Source organism: Oncorhynchus keta, chromosome 3, assembly GCF_023373465.1.
Source record: "Oncorhynchus keta strain PuntledgeMale-10-30-2019 chromosome 3, Oket_V2, whole genome shotgun sequence".
NCBI classification, from domain to species: Eukaryota; Metazoa; Chordata; class Actinopteri; order Salmoniformes; family Salmonidae; genus Oncorhynchus; species Oncorhynchus keta.
In genome coordinates, this window is record NC_068423.1 from 10,886,869 (window position 1) to 10,909,171 (window position 22,303).

Consider the following 22,303-nt stretch of genomic DNA (forward strand, 5'->3'; position numbering starts at 1 on the left):
CTCAATCTCCTATTTCTCAGCCTCTGAGTATCTTTGAATGAATAACAGAAAATGTTGATGAAAATGTGCTGTGAATGAAATTGAGCAGAAAAAGAACTGTTCAAAACACAAACATAAAACATCAATTTTGACTAAATGTGTAATGTTGAAATGTATGCTTGTTTTGGGGAATTAACACCAGTTACTGCTTGACAGTCTGTTTTGACTCCGAGTTGGTAATTGCAATGGCCCAATTCAGCGCTTTTAGGGTTTTGGTTTTAGGGGGTTTGTGTGCAGGCTGTAAGTGTGCGTGGATAAGCTCTGAATCTCCCCTGGCCCCACTATCCCTTTGGGGGGGTAAGAATGAACACTGGATCTCCCTCGGAGCAGGAATCTCACTAATCTTCTTATAGGGTTCCCGATGGGAAGCCCCTTAAAACACTTCGACCTTTAGCTTAAGGCTCAGCAGCAGTGAGTCCTGCGATCTGGGTATACGCACTCCGCTAACCTATTGCCCTACTTTCAGAGCCACCCAGTCCTGGTTTGTGTTCATTGGGGAACGTTTTGCAACAACAACAAAAATATCATTATTATTCAGATTGAAACTTGGAGGTGTGGTACAGTACCTGCTAACTTTAACGTTTAGCATTGATTATAGAGTAGCCTAATACTTTTGCCTCCTGTGTGAGACGTCTTTTGGCAACAACAGGGCTCCTGCAGAAGTGGCTAATGAGTCTGTATGTTGAGACATACACACCTACAGAGTACACTGTTAAGTTCTCATACACTACATGACAAAAAGTATATGGACACCTGCTCGTCAAACATCTCATTCCAAAATCATGGGCATCAATAGTTGGTCCCCCCCTTTAATGCTACAAGAGCCTCCCACTCTTCTGCGAAGGTGTTCCACTAGATTTTGGAACATTGCTGCAGGAACTTGCTTCCATTCAGCCACAAGCATTAGTGAGGTCGGGCACTGATGTTGGCCATTTAGGCCTGGCTCGCAGTCGGCGTTCCAATTAATCCCAAAGGTGTTTGATGGGTTTGAGGTCAGGGCTCTGTGCAGGTTAGTGAAGTTCTAACACACCGATCTTGACAAACCATTTCTGTATGGACCTCACTTTATGCAAGGGGGTATTGTCATGCTGAACCAGGAAAGGGCCTTCCCCCAAACTGTTGCCACTAAGTTGGAAGCACAGACTCGTCTAGAATGTCATTGTATTCTGTTGCTTTAAGATTATCCTCCACTGGAACTAAGGGGCCTAGCCCGAATCATGAATAACAGCCCCAGACCATTAGTCCTCCTCCACCAGATTTTACAGTTGGCACTATGCATTCAGGCAGTTAACGTTCTTCTGGCATCAGCCAAACCCAGATGGTCATTCCAGAGAACGTGTTTCCACTGCTCCAGAGTCCAATTGCGGCAAGCTTTACACCACTCCAGCCAATGCACGTGGTGATCTTAGGCTTGTGTGACGCTGCTTGGCTATGGAAACCCATTTCCTGAAGCGCCCGACGAACAGTTCTTGTGCTGACGTTGCAACTCGGTAGTGAGTGTTGCAACTGAAGACAGATGATTTTCACGCGCTTCAGCACTCGGCGGTCCCTTTCTGTGAGCCTGTGGGGCCTTCCACTTGTTGCTTCTCAACAATAACAGCACTTACAGTTGACTGGGGTAGACTTGTTGGAAAGGTGGCATCCAATGACGGTGCTACTTTGATAATCACAGCTCTTCAGTAAGGCCATTTTACTGCCAATGTTAAGCTATGGAGATTGCATGGCTGTGTGCTCGATTTTATACACCTGCCAGCAACAGGTGTGGCTAAAACGGCTGAATCCACACATTTTTTTTGAAGGGGTGTCCACATACTTTTGTGTGTGTATATAGTGTATGTGCGCACGCTGACTGGTTGAACACTAAAGTTAAAAGCATTCGACTGAGTGGAAGAACATTTTGTGTTTGTCTGACCTTGTCAAATATGTATTTGCATGACATCGTATCACCTCACCGTCTGCATGTTTGTTTAATGTCCTGGTATCCCTGTCTGTTTTGTGTCCGTTTTAAAAAGGAACTAACATCTTAAGGAAGCAAATATGACCCCTCAGCCCAACCCACCCACACACACATGAATTACTTTCTACATATTTGGAGTCTGTAGCCAACTCATCTTTTGTGTTCTGATCTGTTTCTGGCTCTGTCTCATGTATGTTCTACGTATTATCTAATGCTTTTAATTTCTGTTCAAACTCTTCACATCTGCTCTAAGTACACTGTAATCCTCTTTTCTCTCTCTCTCTGAAGCTAACTCTCTTTCTCCACCCCCAGCTGGTCAGCATTGGATCCTCTTATAACTACGGAAACGAGGACCAATCTGAGTTCCTGTGTGTCGTCTCCAAGGAGCTGCACAACCAATCATATGGCCCAAACAGTGAGCCCAGTGAGAAAGCCAAGGTGAGCCCCATCCTAAGATGTGTGTACACTGAAAGTAAGCCCAACGACAAGTTTGTCTGAATGGTGTATTGTTCTTATGTCTAAATGCAACACATTTACTAACTATCCCCAGTTTACTGATGTCTACCTTCATAGAAGAGTCCATTTTGAAGCAGATAGGCTTGGACTGCTGCACAGAGTAATTAGTTGATGAATTTGGTATTTTCTGAAAAGTATATATTTAAAAAAAATAGTAATTGACTTTGGTTAGTGTTAATTTACTGAGAATTAGCCTTCAATTAATCTATACAAATAAATTTCATAGCATTACAAATGAACTGTCAACCATTTTGTATCTAAAATCAAAAGGACAGTACGGTCATTTAGTGTACAGTTATTAGTCAGACCACACGCAGGCCTAAATCCATTAATCCAGCTTTACAAGATTGAAGTTGTTAGATTTGACCTTACACCGGAAAAACTGAAACATTTGAATCCACATTAGAAGGTTAAGAGCATAGCCTTGAGGATTATTGGGACTATTAGTGGAGAATGTCATTCTTTCTGAGGGCTTTGGGAGCAGAGCAGCAGGCCTAGCAGTGGGAATTACTAGTCCCATCTGCTGGTTCCCATGTGGGCCCAGTCCTCCGGGGCCTGCTTCACACTCTAGCTAGTCCCAGACTTGGTAATTCTATTGAATTATTGCTAATAGGCTGACATTAAGTCTTGTATTCTGTCAGTGGTTTTAGAAGTCACATGGATGTAGTCTAGTTACAACCAGTTTTAGATTTATTTTCCGATTGATAGGAATTTCAGTACATTTCCACTACAGAGGCTTTTCGCTTGAGTTCTAAACCGACTTGGATACACCTATTACAGTACGTCTGTATACTAAATGGACTAAGGTGCAAAGCAATCACAAACGGACATCTTGAGGGGGGGGCTCTTAGTAGATATGAAAGGTAGTCTATCCTCTGACCCTTCAATGTACCTCTGTTGTGATCGTGTCTTGAACCTGAAATGTGAGTGAACCCCTTTTGAGAATCAAGTCCCAATTAGTTGTAGTAATAGTTGGTGATACATCCCCTGTTTGAGTCTTCATTTGACTGATGTTGGTTTGAAGGTAAATGTTTTGTAACATTTACGCAACCTTGTTGTTTTATACCCCACTCTACCCCTGACATTTTCTCCTTTCATTTTCATTCTTGTAAGACTTGCCTGTCTTGTCTTTTTCCTGTCCCATTTGCATGCTGCATGTTGTTCAGAGCGAGGACGAAGAGACGGATTATGAAATGAATGACTCTGATTAGGGTTGAGCACTTATGACTCAACGGTGAGCGCTCAGCTGCCCTCCATTCCTTCGACTCCCTCCATCTTACCTTTCCACGACTCCCCCATGTGTCTTTGCCCTGGTGCTTGCAACCCTGATCAATAAGCTGATTATGTCTGGGCTTTTGGTCCTGTAAGGCTTTCAACCACTTCATAAGGCTTTCAAACGCTGTCTCTCTAGAACTAAAGTTGGCTGCAATTGTCATTATTTACTTTTTTAGCAATGAGCAAATCTTTGCTTTGTATTGCTGGCATGGAAACCAAGTGCATGCATTCTTAGAAAACCCCTCATCCTATCCTCGTGTGTGTGTGTATGTGTGGCACCTACATGTACTCGTTTGCTTGGATCATTGTGTGTGGGAAGGAAAGAGGTCAAATCATGTCGACTTTTGTTTTAGATTCTCAATGAAAATTAAACAAAAATGCATCTAAAAAAAAATAGTACAATAAATTGATATTCAGATTTAGTAGGTCTGTCCCATTCACAGATACCAGACTCAAAGATTGAGCTTGCTGCTGTGTAGTTCCAGGGATATTTTACTATATGTTTTAACATTAACTGATTAATCCCTTTGCAGATTCTTCAGGAGAGGGGATCCAGGATGTGAATGATCAGTATTACAAGCACCAGGTATAGAGTACAATCGTGTGAGTCATAATGCCCATAAAACCTAGCAGTCAAACGGGGAAATGGTTACAATTGTTTTTCCACCGTTCATTTTTCCCATAGGGGAAATTTTAGAAACACTTAAAATAAGGGCTGTGTTTTGTGTAGGCTTACCCTGGGGGTGATGTTTTGATAACCGTATAAGTCTCTCTAGGACAAGATGACTTTTTTATCAATATATTTACCCACGAAAATATGAATCGAATTAACTACTAATGTCGCTATCATAAAGAACAAATACGATGGGGATCTGGATGAGACTGCTGAATCGAGGCAAAGGTAAGAGTCTCTGGATGAACTGTCTAATGATGGCTAAATGTAGTAATAAATTGGCAAAATGACTTAAACTTGACTATTCTGTGAACTGTCTTGTGCAAGTTTTTGAAATTGACAATACCTGTTTAGCAAAGGTTTTCAGCTAGAGATGCTGTGCAGGAGCTTGTAGGGATTTGTAGTCTTGCATGTCGTCTACTCTGATTGCTAGTTAGCATTTTTGAAATATGAGAGGAAATAGAACCGACGACATTGATAAGTCACCTTGTCCGAGAGGGATTTACATGTTCATCAAAACATCACATCAAGCCTAAACAAAACACGGCCCTTTATTTTAAGTGTTTCTAAAATCACCTATGGGGGAAAATGGTGTGATTGGTGTGAAAGCGATTTGAAACCATTTCCCTGTTTAACGGGTATTATGACACCTCCACTGTGGGGCTCTATAACGATGCAAACATATCCTTGACAAGGAAGAACCTGTCCCACAACTGAGAAGACAGTTAAGAGGGACGTACGTTTGTTTGTTTTTTCCTCACATTTTATTTTATAATGTAAATATGAGTCTTTGTGCCTGTACAGTTACACTGGACCATTTTTGAATTAGTGGCGAATTTCTTCTAACTAAAAGTGATGAATTATAATGTTTTATGCTATAAAACATGGCCATGGTCATACACGGCCAATGATTCACTCAGGGGCTACTTTTGAGTTTCTGTTACCTTCTCACTCCAGGATCTGAAGGGTTTATGATGAGCAATCTATTATCAAGCATAAACTGCTAAAAACCTGTACTGTCAGTAGTAGTGGTAGAAGGTAATTGCGCATACTTATTGAGAAATTTGTCGCAAAAGAGACCGGGATTCTTAATTTAGTTTTCAAATGAGTTTAATGCTTCCTTTTCTGGTGTGTCCTCTGTATTTTAGATGGGACTTTCTGTTTTAAAGCATTTATTTGTGGGTTTAAGATATTTTTGAGAAGGTTGGGGTTTGCTAATGTTTTGAAGGTAACGGTGAAGGAATATATGTTAATATCCTTAGGTTTGTTGATGTGCATAATCTAAAAAATCCATTTAATATTTAACTGTTAAACTGCACGTTTTGTACACTGTATAGTTAAACACAACTTAAAATGTAAGTTGTTGTACTGGATCATAGCTAGAAAGTCTTGACAATTTAAATTGATAACTTGAGTTTTGCAATGTTTGTACATAGGTCTCTGCATATTAAGACTTGTAAATCGAGGTTCAAATGGTTGATGCGCTGTTTTACTTAGAAAACACCTGAAATCTCTTGATATCCAATAATACGGGCAATATACCTGGGCTCAGACATTGACTGTTATGTTGTAAAAAGATGTATTGGTCTTGAAAGGCTACACATTATTTGAGACATTTTGTATTGTGTCGACCACAGCATTCCAAGCTCTAGTTGGAGGATGTGTACATTGCTTTCCTTACACTGCAACACCGTTTTAAGGGTAAATGCTGCATTTCAGGAGACTTTTTATACCAAAAAATTGTTTCTGACCGGAGATGCGGTACTGCTCAACTTTTGATAGTGTTTCCTTTTCCCAGTGATGACCAAATCCAATGTCTTATGTGCCGCTTATACATTAACTTTGGAACTCTGGTTGCAGGCACACGCACCCTGTATATGTGCAGCAGGAAACACATATTGACCCACAACTAATTTTACACACACTCTTTCCATGTAACAAACAGTTTTATATCATTAAAGGTGATTGAATTGATGCATGTTTTTGATATACATACATACACTCGCACGCAAGGGCTTTTAAAGTGGAAACTATGAAATCTGCAAAGAGGTTAAATTTAAATAAGTGTGTTTTGACAGAGCTAGGCTATGTTTACATTTGCTATAGTATTCTGAAGCCTTCCAGCGATCTTGCACTCCCCACTTACCTAAACATTGACTTGTTTGACTGGAGAAAAGGGAACAAGCACGCCCCACTCTAGATAGACTTTAAATGCATGTAAATAGTTAACTTAATTTATGTTAACATATACATTTCCAAGTGGTTTGCTACCACGTCAATGTTCGAGCTGGTAATCTCTCGTGGACCGACTACGTAAACATACAGTTGAAGTCGGAATAGTACATACACCTTAGCCAAATAAATTTAAACTCAATTTTTTGAAATTACTGACATTTAATCCTAGTAAAAATTCCCAGTCTTAGGTCGGTTAGGATCACCACTTTATTTTAAGAATGTGAAATGTCAATAATAGTAGAGTTATTTATTTTATTTAATTACATTCCCAGTGGGTCAGAGGTTTACATACACCCAATTAGTATTTGGTAGCATTGCCTTTTTAAATTGCATAACTTGGGTCAAATGTTTTGGGTAACCTTCCACAAGATTCACACAATAAGTTGGGTGAATTTTGCCCTATTCCTCCTGACAGAGCTGGTGTAACTGAGTCAGGTTTGTTGGCCGCCTTGCTCACACACACTTTTTCAGTTCTGCCCACAAATGTTCGATAGGATTGCGGTCAGGGCTTTGTGATGGCCACTTCAATACCTTGACTTTGTTGTCCTTAAGCCGTTTTGCCTCATCTTCGGAAGTATGTTTGGGGTCCATTTGGAAGACCCGTTTGCGACCAAACTTTAACTTCCTGACTAATGTCTTGATGTTGCTTTAATATATCCACATAATTTTTCTTTCTCATGGTGCCCTCTATTTTGTGAAGTGCACCAGTCCCTCCTGCAGCAAAGCACCCCCACAACATGATGCTGCCACCCATGTGCTTTACAGTTGGGATGGTGTTCTTCGGCTTGCAAGCATCCCCCTTTTTCCTCCAAACATAACGATGGTCTTTATGGTCAAACAGTTCTATTTTTGTTTCATCAGACCACAGGACATTTCTCCAAAAAGTACGATCTTTGTGCATTTGCAAACCGTAGTCTGTCTTTTTTATGGCGGTTTTGGAGCAGTGGCTACTTCCCTGCTGAGCGGCCTTTCAGGTTATGTCGATATAGGACGTGTTTTACTGTGGATATAGATACTTGGGTACCTGTTTCCTCCAGCATCTTCACAATGTCCTTTGCTGCTGTTCTGGGATTGATTTGCACTTTTCGCACCAAAGTACGTTCATCTCTAGGAGACAGAAAGGGTCTCCTTCCTGAGCGGTATGACGGCTGCGTGGTCCCATGGTGTTTATACTTGTGTGCTATTGTTTGTACAGATGAACGTGGTACCTTCAGGTGCTTGGAAATTGCTCCCAAGGATGAACCAGACTTGTGGAGGTCTAATTGTTTTTCTGAGGTCTTTGCTGATCTTTTGATTTTTTTTCTTCCCATGATGTCAAGCAAAGAGGCATTGAGTTTGAAGGTAGGCCTTGAAATACATCCACAGATACACCTCCAGTTGACTCAAATAATGTCAATTAGCCTATAAGAGTCTTCTAAAGCCATGACAACATTTTCAGGAATTTTCCAAGCTGTTTCAAGGCACAGTCAACTTAGTGTATGTAAACTTCTGACCCACTGGAATTGTGATGCAGTGAAATCTCTTTGTAAAGAATTTTTTGAAAAATGACTCATCATGCACAAAGTAGATGCCCTAACCGACTTGCCAAAACTATAGTTTGTGAACAAGAAATTTGTGGTGGTTGAAAAATGAGTTTTAATGACTCCGACCTAAGTGTATGTAAACTTCCGACTTCAACTGTTAATGGTACTGACCAAGTTACATTAAGAATTTAGTTATGGGTTAACTGAGAAAGTGCTGGAGACAATCTTGTTTTTTCCCCCTGTGAAAGTGATCCTGTGAAAATGGTGACTAGCTCAGTCAGCTTGAGGAGACTAGTGTTGGTCTCATGAGTATTGTTGCTGTGAGATTTGTACTTTTTTTTTTTGTTTAGTTAGCTTGGTTCCATCTTAATCTTAGCAGTCTGTGTACTTTGGTCTTGATCTGTATCACAGTAGATGGCTGCACTACCTCCTCAGCAGCACAATTTTATACACTGCTCGACTACATTCCATGGTCATTTAACTTTCACTTTTTGTGCACCAATGTCTCCAGTCTACTGTAAGATGTGCAAGTTCCCAGTATATTGGGAAGAGTCAGCTGGTTACTTCATCACAGTCCACTGTAACGCATGATTGAAGACAGTCACACACAGGCCTATTATTCCAGAGTAGATGGAATGTACTTGTTCCATAATCAGAATTATAATGCTCTTGATATCGAAGATAATTATCAGAATGATGTCACATCACTACACCTGTCACTTCTGACTATTATCATGATTTTATGCAATGTAAAAATGTTACTGGGATAGATGTATGGTCTTGCATAGGTTGACTTCAATAAAAGGGTTTGCATTTCACATGTGTATCTCTGTTCTTTTTATACAGTTTGGAGCAGCGCACTCAGATTTTTTTGTAAGATTTTGTACATAAATACTTCAAGAAAATGCTCAAATTAAAACTACATCGTTGGGGGAAATGGGACAAGACGAGGCAACAAAAAGAGTCCAAAAATGTATCTAACACTGTCACTAGTGGCAAAAGCAGTGCTTAATTTGTACATTTGGAGGCGCTGGAACAAAAAATTAGCCGGAGAGCGAGGTGACCCGGAGTGCTCTGAGGTTCCAGTGCGCATGAGAAGAAAATAAAAATCTCCTTTTATAATAAAGCTTTGAATGCTTTTTTTCATATTTTTGGGTACTGGCGGAGATCAGTGGAGTAGAGGCGCTTGTGGAAGTTGCACACATGGGTAAAAATGTGTAGCCTAGTGTTCGGGGAAAATGTGGCCTTTTTATAAACGCATTTCGTACAATTCTACATTTTAAATACCTGGAGACTTAAGCAGAATATTTATTTTATACCTAACAAAATATCGAAATGACAGGCTACTTTAACACTGACAAACAGAATCTGAGATAAATACAATCGACCTTCAATCCATCAACAGCATGGATTTAGGCGTGTGTGGAGACACACACATTGTACAGTACGAGGGAATTAGTCTTAAAGCTTTCCAGTTTCACTGACTCACCCAATGAAGCTCAGCTCATTCACCGGCGATGGCCGATGCGCTCGTGCCAAAAGCTTCTCTCTTGTTTTACTTGGTAAAACAATGCTATTCGCTCAATAGGCCTATTTGGAAGTTGACAAACATTGGCAGTAGAATGGCCTTACTGACAGATTAGTCTTCTCTTTTCAGCAGGATCAATTTGCTGTCCAAACTGTTTTCCCGCGACTGTATTTGAAATATTGCGAAAGGCCCGTTCACTGACAGATTTGTCACACGTTCCCGACTGTAGGCATTACTCGTGATTGGGCTACACAATCCACAGCACAGGGAATAAAAAAAAGCTTGACCATCTGTGGCTAAACTATAGGCCTACTCCTGGTGTAGTAGTCCGAATTATTGCATTTCTTTCTGAACAAGCAGGAGCAATTGTGTAACTTTGGTAAATGTATTACACTTTATCAGGGGTTCTGCGGCTCAAGTCTATCAGAGTACAGCGGGATCATATAAAGTGAATTTCATTATACTCCTGTGCGAGGTACAGGCGCGCTTCTACGTAACGTTTTTTAGGGGGCTGCCAGGAGAATTACGGAGGAGTCCACTTGAATTAGCCTAACTAATTTGTACATTGCCAAAAGTGATAGTTATTTTTCATGCCACAAGAGGTACCGGGTCCTAGAAAATGGGTTCCGGAAGGACATTGTCCAAAACAGAGTTGCCGGATGCTGTTCGGGCAGAATCTGACTCAAATTAGGCACCGTGCAAAAGCACAATGTCTGTTTTACCTGGAGAGGGAAAATAATGATCATCCAAACTTCATAGCACCTTATGTTGTAATCATATTCAAATAAGCCAATAGTTTCAAAGGAGCAATTATCAAACTTCATGTAATGACGGCCTCTTCACAGTTATTAAACAGACAACGATAGACCTGCTGGTCACTCTTACCAAATTGAACTGATACAGTAAACGTAAACAAATAGCGCCCTCTAGTGTTATTCATTTGAAAATGCTGGTACTGTGTCGTCACTAGTTCCCCCAGCCACAAAGTCATATACCCCGTCTATTTCTACACAATCTGATTTTTTTTAAACAAATTTTACCAACCACGCTGCTAACCTCATGCCTAACCATATAATCTTAAATTTAGAGCAAAAAGCTAATTGTTGTTTTCATGAATTTCCACAATTTAGACGTTCATCCACGTTCTCCAAACGGGTTGCACCACTTCACCACTAAATTTAAATCTGGATCAGTACGGTTTTAAACTATGATTAGTGACATGTTACATCAATATATGAGGTATTTCGTGAGTTGAAACGAAGTAGCTACCCTACTTGACAAATGAGGCCACAAAGTTGCTGTTCCTTGATAAAATACTAACAATGTAACGTTAGAAGTACTGCAACTCCACCGTGAAAGGTTCTCATGGGTTGGCTGATTTGAAATAAAATCCGTTATTTGTCAGTACTAGACAGAAAACGAATTCGTTAGCTCCTGTAGCTAGCTAGTTTATAAACTTAGCTAGCTAGCATACAATCTGTATTATTGTCATTACCTAACGTTATTTGGCCATGTTATTTAGCCACCTGATCGGGGCACGTGAAAGAAGTTCAGATTTCTCCGTTTTATGAAGAAAAAAAACAGTTGTCGGAGCTGATGGAGGAATTTTGTTACGTACTGGAGGATAAAATTACAGACAACACGACTGTCAAAAAGAAGGAAGACACTTGAGCCATTTTATTCGACAAATGTAATGGCTCAACACGGATTAAAGAAGAAGGACCCAAATCGGATGAAAGCGTGATGGAGTTTTTTTTTAAAGCAAAAGTGAGAAAGGATACTGCAGAGGTGAGGCGGGGACTATTTCAGACGGGACCCGGAGGGGGGCCTCCGTCCAAAGGAATTAATCCTATCGCCCAGAAAATATGCGAGATGATTCCCCAGCAGTTTGCCCCTCTCCATATCCCCTATGATGACGACGGACAATTTGACCAACCAATATTTAGTAAGCATAAATAACTGGTAAATATAAATTCCTATAATGCACGTTAAAACTAACGTTCATGCTAACGTTACTTCACTACAATGTTTTTGTTATCAGGCCCGTTACATGTTGCATAACATCATCATTCGTACCAAGACTGGGCAAATCATTAACCCCAATTCAATTGTTGTGCAAAATGGGCACGTAAATAGCCTACTAATAATGAGTTAATTATCATAAAACTCAACAGGATTTAACCTGTCACTAATTATTCTTTGGGGAACTCGTTTTGGTCTCTCCACAGTAGACGTGCTGCCATTTAATCAGTTAAACCACCTAAAGTGGCAGTTTAGAATTAATCTCCAATCTAAATGTTTATTTTTATTTTTTATTAATTGAGAAACAGATTTCAAATGAATCTAGGTTTAAAGTGAAAACTAAACTTAGATTAGAGGAAGGATTTTATTTTACTAGGATTAATTTAAAACTAGGTTTAACATTTGGTGCAACAAGATTAAAAAATACACCTTGATTTAATCCAGTTTAAGAGTTAATCCATGTTGGTGCAACCCTATTTCTAAATTAAGAGTTACATTTGCACCCTCATTCTGAATGGTTAAGGTTTGGGATAGTGTGAAAAATAAAATAAAAACAGTTCCGACTGGGATTGAACATGCAGCCTTCTGATCCAGAGTTCACTCATCTGCCACCGTGCAAAACCCAATCCTACTTGATGGTAATAGTGCCCCGAAAGGTTGCTGGTTCGAATACCAGAGGCAACTAGGTGAAAAATCTGTTGCTGTGACCTTGAGCAAGGTACTTAAACCTAAATTGCACCTGTAAATCACTCTGTATAAGAGCGTCTGCTAAAAAATCGTTTTATTTTTTATAATAATTTTAAAAAGGGGTCCGTCCTCAGGACATAGACATCCAATTTCGATGTCGGATCTTCAACGATCTCTCTCAAATGTTTAGGATGTAGCCAATTTTGACTTTGTGGCTGTGGCAACAGGTATAAAAAAATTGTGCTGCTCCTTTAAATTTTTAGTCGTCTACAAAATTGCCTGTTTGCACTTATTTGTTATATTTCATTGAATATGACTATGTCTAAAATTATTATCCAATTCCTGTGCACATATTGAATAACTTACACGATGGAACATAGTAATAAATGCATGTTCATCAATTGTCGTTTAAGAATGCAAATTGTGCCCAAATCAATGCAGACCACATTGTGAACGTTGTAGCCACTTAATTGTCAGTTAATTCAATTAACACAAACTAGTAACGTGATGATGGTACATCAATCTCTCCATAACCCCCAATTAATTATAAATATTTTCAGGCGGTTGGGAGGTTGCCTATGTCACTGGTCCTGTTATTTAGCCCGGACAGGAACGGGTGCTTTTTCAGGAGGGAAACTTCACCAGGGTTTTTCTTGATTAAAAGACGATTCATTCATACAGTTAAATAATACGAGTCATTATAGCCATACAGCAAGGTAAGCGAATGTCGCCCAACAATTTTGTATTTACGCAATACAAGGTTAGCTTTACTATCTGCCTGAGTTTGCGCCATTTTCGCTAGTTGGTTGATGCGTAAATGTGCGCCAGTTTGGGAAGCCCTAGGTTCTTTGTCCTGCTCAGTCATGGGTGGTATTGCAAATTCGTGTGAGGTTCCGCTTTAAGCCAAAGCAAGCGGACCAACATGGCAACTAATATGTATGGCTTCAGATGAGAAGAACGAGTCTCGTTGCCACAACGACGTGTAAAATCAACGACAAGTGCGCAAGTCTATGGTTTTTCAGTTTGCCAGCCGCGCGCCACAAATAGCCAGGGTACTTGCGCCAGTTTCTGTCTTGGAACTTGCTGAGTTTTCTTTCTTACATGACTATAGTCGCTGACATAACTAGCTACCTTCTAACGTGTTTTAGCCACAAGCGGACCAGAGATTTTGCTCAAACATGCTGGACTTGTTGCTGGTACAGATGAACAGCCGGATGTTATGCTAATAGCTAGTAGCTATGATGTAACTTAGTGACGTGCAGTTCGCTAACTATTCGACGATTCGTTATTTTTTTTACGACTTTTTTTTTTTTACTGACGTGTCATGTTGTTTGAGTGAATCGATCCTTTTGGATTTCGTTTACCTGCTGGCCGTTATGACTAATATAATGTTTAATACGCGCTCCTCCGGCTCAGCGGCTCCGGAGACATGCTCCGACCAAACAACTGTAAAATATTTTTGTATTTAACCAGGTAGGCAAGTTGAGAACAAGTTCTCATTTACAATTGCGACCTGGCCAAGATAAAGCAAAGCAGTTCGACACTTACAACGACACAGAGTTACACATGGAGTAAAAAAAACATACAGTAGAAACAAGTCAATATACGAAATCATGCTGCAGCAATAACATAACAAAAATACATGGTTATAAATTAACAGTTATCTCATGTGTAAGAATAAATGCAATTCATTTTTGTTGAACTGAAACATGCATACAATGACTTTCTGCAACAACAAAATAAATCCGAAATGAATCGTTTTGGTGTGTTGCAGATTGCAAATGATCTTGTTTATCACCCTCACCGCAATCAAGCAATGCATTCTGTCACGAGTCGTTAACAATCTAGTCCGATTGCTGCCACAAATAAACCTTGTTTAAAATGTATCAGGAAATCGTATTGTTTGTATATAGTAATCAACAAATGTAAATAGTTTTAAAGCACACTTTTACAAATCTGTCACAAATGACAGCTCAATAAGCCCCTTTTTGTGAACATCATTCTTTGCATTTTCAGTTTTATAATTTGCAGGTCTAGGCTCCTGCATGCTTTGGGCATAGATGGTAACATGCAGACTACTCTGCTCCACACTCATGCTCCAAGGACATTCTCTTGAGTATGTTCTTGTGAGGACAAGCGTGTTCTTGTGAGGCCGAGTGTGTGGAGAACGCCTTAAAACATTACAATTGAGAAGCATTTGCCCTACTGTATTACCTCAAACTGCACTTCCCCATTCACTAAACCTTCTTCCAGCCAGGACACTGGTAACAATGGAGACTAAACCAGATCTACACAAAGCAAACATTTTACTTGATAATGATCAGCTAGATATGTGAATCGTATTAATCTAGCAAATGACTTATGCGCGGTAGATGTAAATTTTTCTGTAGTTAGCTACCAATTCTTCCTGACTACCTAGCTAGACTGACTTGACTATGGACTTACACATTCACTGAACCTTCTTCCAGCCAGGACAATCGCAAAAATAGAGACGACACAAACAAATGTTCTTCTTCAAAATGATAAACTGTCTATGCTACATGGCCAAAGGTAGGTGGACACCTGCTTGTCGAACATCTCATTCCAAACTCATGGGCAGTAATATGGATTTGGTCCCACCCACCCTTTTGTTCCTATAACAGCCTCTAGTCCTCTGGGAAGGCTTTCTACTAGATGTTGAAACATTTATGGAAACTTACTTCCATTCAGCCACAAAAGCATTGGTGAGGTTGGGCACTGATGTTGGGTGATTAGGCCTGACTCGGTCAGCGTCACAATTAATCCCAAAGTTGTTCAATGGGGTTGAGGTCAGAGCTCTGTTCAGGCCAGTCAAGTGCTTCTACCCCAATCTCGACAAACCATTTATGTATAGACCTCGCTTTGTGCACGGGGGCATTGTCATGCTGAAATGGGAAAGGGCCTCCCACAAAATTGGAAGCACAGAATTGTCTACATGCTGTCGCATTAAGATTTCCCTTCACTGGAACTAAGGGGCCTAGCCCGAACCATGACAACAGCCGCAGACCATTATTCCTCTTCCACCTAACTTTACAGTTGGCACTATGCATCTGCCAAACCTAGATTAATCTCTGACTTGCCAGATGGTGAAGCGTGATTCATCACTCCAGAGAACGTTTCCACTGCTGCAGAGTCCAATGGCGTCGAGCTTTACACCACTCCAGCCAACACCTTGGCATTGCACATGGTGATCTTAGGCATGTGTGCGGCTGCTCGGCCATGGAAACCCATTTCATGAATATCCCAACGAACAGTTCTTGTGCTAACGTTGCTTCCAGAGGCGGTTTGGAACTCTGTAGATTGTTGCAACTGAGGACAGATGCTTTTTACGCGCCTCAGCGGTCCCTTTCTGTGAGCTTGTGTGGCCTACCACTTCGCGGCTGAGCTGTTGTTGCTTCTCGACGTTTCCACTTCTTAATAGCAGCACTTACAGTTGACTGGGGTATCTCTAGCAAGGCAGAAATTTAACAAACATACTTGTAGGAAAGGTGCCACGTTGAGCTCTGTAAGGGCCATTCAACTGCCAATGTTTTGTTTATGGAGATTACATGGCTTTTTATTTTTTTAAATGCCAAACTCTCCCTAGCCCGGACGATGCTCCCGGTCACGACACAGCCTGGGCTTGAACCCAGAGTCTCTGGTGGCACAGCTAGCACTGCAATGCAGTGCCTTAGACCGCTGCGCCACCCGGGAGGCCTTTGAAGTATTAGGACATTTAATCAATGTTCCAGTGGTTTATTAGATCTGTGCATGTACTGGCACCGGGTAGCGCAAGCCTTCCTCTTATGCGCAAGTAAAGTGAGTTTGAGGAAAAACTGTAAGTATGCGTCTTATACATTTCGACTGTGAAATGATTTATATGTCCAAACTCAGAATCAAAAAGTATTTGCAAAAATGACATGGTCAGTGCAGTAGAAAGTTTATTTTGATTGGACATTTTCTGCATTTATCAGAAGTCCCATCAGTAGCCAGGATTATTAAGGAAATTGTTCTTCTTGCAAAGCATGTAAACAGTTTAAACTATTATATTAACCTATCCACAGACATTCCATTGACCAGATTGCCGTACATTCAACAAATCTGATCTAACAAAGTGGATATTGGTCAAACCTGTCATGATTTACGTGGGCTAACCAGCCCAATGTGGTTACTTACAGTGCATTCAGAAAGTATTCATACCCCTTGACTTTGTCCATGTTATGTTTTAGCCTTATTCTTAAATGTGTTTTTTTTAAATAGATTTAGAATGTGTCTTTTTTTCTTTCCCAAAAGGGGAGGTGGGGGGTCACAAGTATGCAGACCCTTTACTCAGTACTTTGTTGAAACATATTTGGCAGCAATTACAGCCTTGAGTCTTCTTCTTGGATATGACACACCTGTATTTGGGGAGTTTCTCCCGTTCTTCTCTGCAGATCCTCTCAAGCTGTCAGGTTGGATGGGTAGCGTCTCTGCACAGCTATTTTCGGGTCACTCCAGAGATGTTTGTTCGGGTTGAAGTCCGTGCTCTGGCTGGGCCACTCAAAGACATTCAGAGACTTGTCCCGAAGCCACTCCTGCATTGTTTTGGCTGTGTGCTTAGGGTCGTTGTCCTTTTTGAAGGTGAACCTTCGCCCCCCAGTCGGAGGTCCTGAGTGCTCTGGAGCAGGTTTTCATCAAGGATTTCTTTGTATTTTGCTCCGTTCATCATTCGCTCGATCCTGACTAGTCTTCCAGTCCCTGCTGCTGAAAAACATCCCCACAGCCTGAATGTGCCACAAACCATGCATCACCGTAGGGATGGTGCCAGGTTTCCTCCAGACGTGATGCTTAGCATTCAGGCCAATAGTTCAATCTTGGTTTCATCATATCAGAGAATCATGTTTTTAATGGTCAGAGTCCTTTAGGTGCCTTTTGGCAAACTCCAAGCGAGTCGTCATGTGCCTTTTACTGAGAAGTGGCTATTCCACAATAAAGGCCTGATTGGTGGAGTGCTGCAGAGATGGCTGTTCTTCTGTAAGGTTCTCCCATCTCCGCAGAGGAACTCTGTCAGTGACCATCGGGTTCTTGGTCACCTCCCTGACCAAAGCCCTTCTCCCCCGATTGCTCAGTTTGGCCGGGCGGCCAGGTCTAGGAAGAGTCTTGGTGGTTCCAAACTTTTTCCATTTAAGAATGATGGAGGTCATGCTTTTCTTGTGGACCTTCAATGCTGCAGACATTTTTTCGTACCCTTCCCCAGATCTCTGCCTCGACACAATTCTGTCTCAGAGCTAAACGGACAATTCCTTCGATGATACATTTAAACAGGATGCACCTGAGCTCAATTTTGAGCCTCATAGCAAAGGGTCTGAATACTTATCTTACTTTTTAAAACGTCTTTTTTTTTATACATTTGCTAACATTTCTACTAACCTGTTTTGACTTCATCAGTATGGGCTATTGTGTTGAGGATTATTTATTTTTTTAATCCATTTTAGAATAAGGCTGTAATGTAACAAAGTGGGAAAAGTCAAGGGGCCTGAATACTAGCACTGTAAATCCAATTTGGATATATTTGGTTGTTCTTGCTGCATAGCATGTAGAAGTCCCTTTTTCAGGTTTAGAAGAATTGACTCCTAAATTCTTACTCCTGCTCGTATAAACTGGTTAATATAGCAAGCATACAGAAATCAGTGGTGGTGGTAGTCAAATTAAATTTGACTGTAATGCAGTTAATTGGTAAGTATGACATGAATATGTGTTGGGGTTGACCTCCATACAAGCATTGTACTCTGATTTTTACCTCAACATAGTGTGAAATAAACGTTAGCCCAAATTTAGGCAAATTTTGCTCAGGGGACAATGAGGAAACTCGTGATCTTTCCCCGACACGTTTTCAAGGTAATTCCATTGTTTTGGTCTAGTTCGATTGACCTGTTTTACAGCGTCTATACTGAACTATAAATGTAACAATTTTACTGAGTTACAGTTCATATACGGAAAACGGTCAATTGAAATAAATTCATTAGGCCCTATTAAATGGTTTTAACATGACTGGGCAGGGGCACAGCCATGACAGAAATACTTCTGTTTCATCAGATGTCAGGGTGGCTCTTCTCAGACGATCTGACAGGTGAAGAAGCTGGACTGACGTGGTTACATGTAGTCTGCGGTTGTGAGGCCGGTTGGACGTACTGCCAAATTCTCTAAAACGACGTTGGAGGCAGCTTATGGTAGAGAAATGAACATTCAATTCTCTGGCAACTGCTCTGGTGGAATTTCCTGCGGTCAGCATGCCAATTACACGTTCCCTCAACTTGAGACATCTGTGGCGTTGTGTGGCAACTGCACATTCTATAATGGTATTTTGTAGTCTCCAGCACAAGGTTCACCTGTGTAATGAGCATGCTGTTTAATCAGTTTATTGATATGCCACACTTGTCAGGTGGATGGATTATCTTCGCAAAGGAGAAATATTCACTAATTGACATGTTAACAAATTTATGCGCAATTTGAGCGAAATGGGCTTTTAGTGGGTATGGAACATTTCTGGAATCTTTTATTTCAGCTTTCTTTTATTTTAAATAACCAAAGATTGTTGGTGTCCATTACTGGACGTTACAGGACAGCCCCATACAAACCACCACCATCGATTCTTCAGCTAACCTGGTGTTGGCAATACAATCTTCTTTCTCGATGCTGGAAAACATTTCTTATAAAATACCAAAAATCTTTGGTTATATCACATTGTATCCCTGATAAACTGTAATATGTTAAATTTGACTGATTTAGGCTGGACTTTGTAAACCAGATATCAACTTTGGCCTTCCAGGAATCTTGTTGCGTTTGGTACCTTTGTGCACCGGAGTGTACAAAACATTAGGAACACCTTCCTAATGAGTTTCACCCCCTTTTCCCCACAGAACAGCCTCAATTTGTCAGGGCACGGACTCTACAAGGTGTCAAGTGTTCCACAGGGATTATGGCCCATTTTGACTCTAATACTTCCAACAGTTGGCTGGATGGCCTTTGTATGGTGGGCCGTTCCTGATACACATGGGGAAACTGTTCTGCGTGGAAAAATCCAGCAGCGTTGCAGTTCTTGACACTCAAACTGGAGCACCTGGCACCTACCATGTCCCGTTCAAAAACACATCTTTTGCCTTGTCCATTTGTCCTCTGAATGGCACACATAGACAATCCATGTCTCAAGGCATTAACAATCCTTTAACCTGCCTCCCCTTCATCTACACTGATTGGCATGGATTTAACAAGTGAAGTCGGTATAAGATCATAGCTTTCACCTTGTCTGTCCGTCATGGAATGAGCAGGTGTTCCTAATGTGTTGTACAATTGGTGTATGCCATAATGACACAATCCTAAGAAATTAGATCAAATGTATGTACACGTCTTTGAAAGCACACGTTTGTCACCTCTGCTGTTTCAGAAAGCCCACCAGTCATGTCAGGTATTGCATTGAGCCGGCTTGCTCAGGAGCGCAAAGCGTGGCGGAAAGACCACCCTTTTGTGAGTAGCAGTGTGCAGTTCTAGACTTTATATTTCTAACAGTACCTTTTTTTTCCTTTTTCTTTTTAAACTATGATAGGGATTGGGGGAAGTGTTTTATCCATTATTCAAGAGCTTTGAAATTAAGGTTTATTTTTTGCTTAATCTCACTGTTTTACTGTTTGATGCACCTCCATCTAAGGGCTTTGTGGCTGTGCCCACGAAAAATCCAGATGGAACAATGAACTTGATGAACTGGGAATGTGCCATTCCTGGGAAGAAGGGGGTAAGTACAGCCATTTATCTACACATGCAATACAGTTTCAAAGTGGAGGTGCTGAGTGACTTTGTTTATAGCATTTCGCCTGTGCATAGTTAGTATTAGATCATTTCTAGAAATGTTTTTGCACCAATACTATGAAGTGGACATCTTGTATGAAACCAAAGAAGGCTAGGATGGGTCATAGTTCATCCTTGATCTTCATAGTCTGCAAGTGTTTGTGATCAATTATAAACACTTACGACTCCTCCCCAGACCCCATGGGAAGGAGGCTTGTTCAAACTGCGGATGCTGTTCAAGGATGACTATCCTTCCTCGCCCCCAAAGTGTGAGTTTCCTTTTAACCGGTCTTCTGTTTTTTATTTTTTTATTTATTATTAGAATCCCCATTAGCTCAGCTACTCTTCCTGAGGGCAACATAAAACATGGCACAAAACAGAACGTTGGGAACAGCTCAGTATTCGGGCCCAATACTTTAAAAATGCATCCTTCCCTCTTCCTTGACGTAGTCACTGATCTGACACTAATTTGATTGGTGCATGGTTTTTTTTCACCAATTCGGTCAGGTCAGGTGGTCGCAAAGGTAGGAAGAATGTATTGGAACAGACCTTAAGTCGTGAGAGTAGTTCTAGTTTAACTGTACTGATTTTTATTTAATAGGTAAATTTGAGCCTCCGCTCTTCCATCCTAACGTGTATCCGTCAGGCACAGTATGCCTATCCATTCTAGAAGAGGACAAGGACTGGAGACCCGCCATCACCATCAAGCAGGTTAGGATATGCTGGGGTTCAACTTACAAGCTATAGCCACCAAATGGCTATGCCATCTGTGATTTTTATGTTTTGTCATTTCTTACAGATCCTATTAGGAATACAGGAACTCTTAAATGAGCCAAATATCCAGGATCCAGCCCAAGCAGAGGCATACACAATTTACTGGTGCGTTCTGCTAGTATCGAAGGGATGCCTTCCTGTTTGCCGTGTTGTTTTTCAGATGGGGATATGGTGGAATTAACACTAGATTCTGATCTTTCTGTTGTTTTACTAAACCCCTCTTTCTTTTCAGCCAAAACAGAGTAGAATATGAAAAAAGAGTTCGAGCACAGGCCAAAAAATTCTCCCCTTCGTAAGGGTGAAGGCTTGGCTTCGGCAGAAGGAATGGGTCAAACGCGGATCACCTCACCTCTGTTTCTCTATGAATGTGCCCCTCTCACATCGGGACTTGCTTATAAGGACTTCTATTTAAAACTGATACATTCTGTGCCATCCTCTTTTCCTTTTTTTGTTCTTTACCTCTGGGTTGGAGTGTGGCAGGCGCTGGGATGAAATGGGAGCCGTAGCACCCCGGCCACATCCTTTTTTTAGCCGTATTACTTGTCTTGTGGTGCGAGGGACAGAGCACAGTACCGGTTTTGCCATCGACTCAAAATAAGCCTCTTTTGAGGAAGAGAACGTCTTGGTTGTCTTTGTCTTTTGTTTAATTTCTCTCACTGGGTCTGTTCCTTTAAAAAAAAAAAACACACCCCTCTTGTATTTTCCTTGATTTTTAATTCTGTAAAATTAGCTATTTACTTAAATGTCAGTATTTCAACTGCTGTATAATTAGTGGCACTTTTTATACTGTATTATCTCACTAGTTTCTCTAGAATGCTCTGTCTGATTCTCTTATGCAGGTTTTCTATTCAGCATGCTGTAATATAAAATAATCTGCTGCCTTGGCTGTCTTTTTTTTTTTTTTTTGTTATTTGTAGTGTTTGCAAATTTTTTTATGGCCTCGTCTCAATGCAGGTAGGCTTACTTCTGTATTAAACTCTATTTATAGGGTGCTTTGTTCATGTACGTGTTAGACTAAATAAACTGTTTCTATAAAGCCATTGTTATACTTTCTGTCTCGCAGTGAAACTAGTGTTTTAACTAATGCTGGCATAGAATTGTTATAAAAGCTATAGCTGGACCCCCCCACAAGAAACACTGTTTATATACCATATTTTGTACAGATGTTTGATCATCATAATACAGTAAAACATCACACTTTATCAAGAAATTAGATTTTTGACTTGAGTGGATGTATTTTGTTTACATGATAATGA

General features: G+C 40.6%; 2 protein-coding genes across 5 annotated transcripts in view; both read left to right on the forward strand.

Moving 5' to 3' along the window:
• The window catches only part of kctd5b (potassium channel tetramerization domain containing 5b), a 35,174-nt gene extending 26,138 nt beyond the window's left edge, over nucleotides 1-9,036 (forward strand). For both annotated transcript variants that reach the window (XM_035756353.2, XM_035756354.2), the window contains 2 exons: nucleotides 2,309-2,434; nucleotides 4,321-9,036. In XM_035756353.2, the coding sequence (XP_035612246.1) occupies nucleotides 2,309-2,434; nucleotides 4,321-4,350 (156 nt within the window). In that variant the 3' untranslated portion in view covers nucleotides 4,351-9,036. The remainder of the gene's footprint in view (nucleotides 1-2,308; nucleotides 2,435-4,320) is intronic.
• Nucleotides 9,037-11,169: 2,133 nt separating this feature from the next.
• On the forward strand, nucleotides 11,170-22,087 carry ube2ib (ubiquitin-conjugating enzyme E2Ib). 3 transcript variants are annotated; one of them, XM_035756348.2, is made up of 7 exons: nucleotides 11,170-11,691; nucleotides 19,876-19,955; nucleotides 20,137-20,220; nucleotides 20,470-20,542; nucleotides 20,875-20,984; nucleotides 21,073-21,152; nucleotides 21,280-22,087. In XM_035756348.2, exons 1-7 carry the CDS (start codon nucleotides 11,490-11,492, stop codon nucleotides 21,341-21,343), a joined length of 693 nt encoding a protein of 230 aa, XP_035612241.1. In that variant the 5' UTR covers nucleotides 11,170-11,489; the 3' UTR covers nucleotides 21,344-22,087. The 3 variants fall into 3 exon arrangements, with proteins under 3 accessions (XP_035612241.1, XP_035612243.1, XP_035612242.1); XM_035756350.2 differs by having other exon boundaries at nucleotides 11,554-11,708; XM_035756349.2 differs by lacking the exon at nucleotides 11,170-11,691 and adding an exon at nucleotides 13,030-13,171.
• The last annotated feature ends 216 nt before the right edge of the window (nucleotides 22,088-22,303 follow it).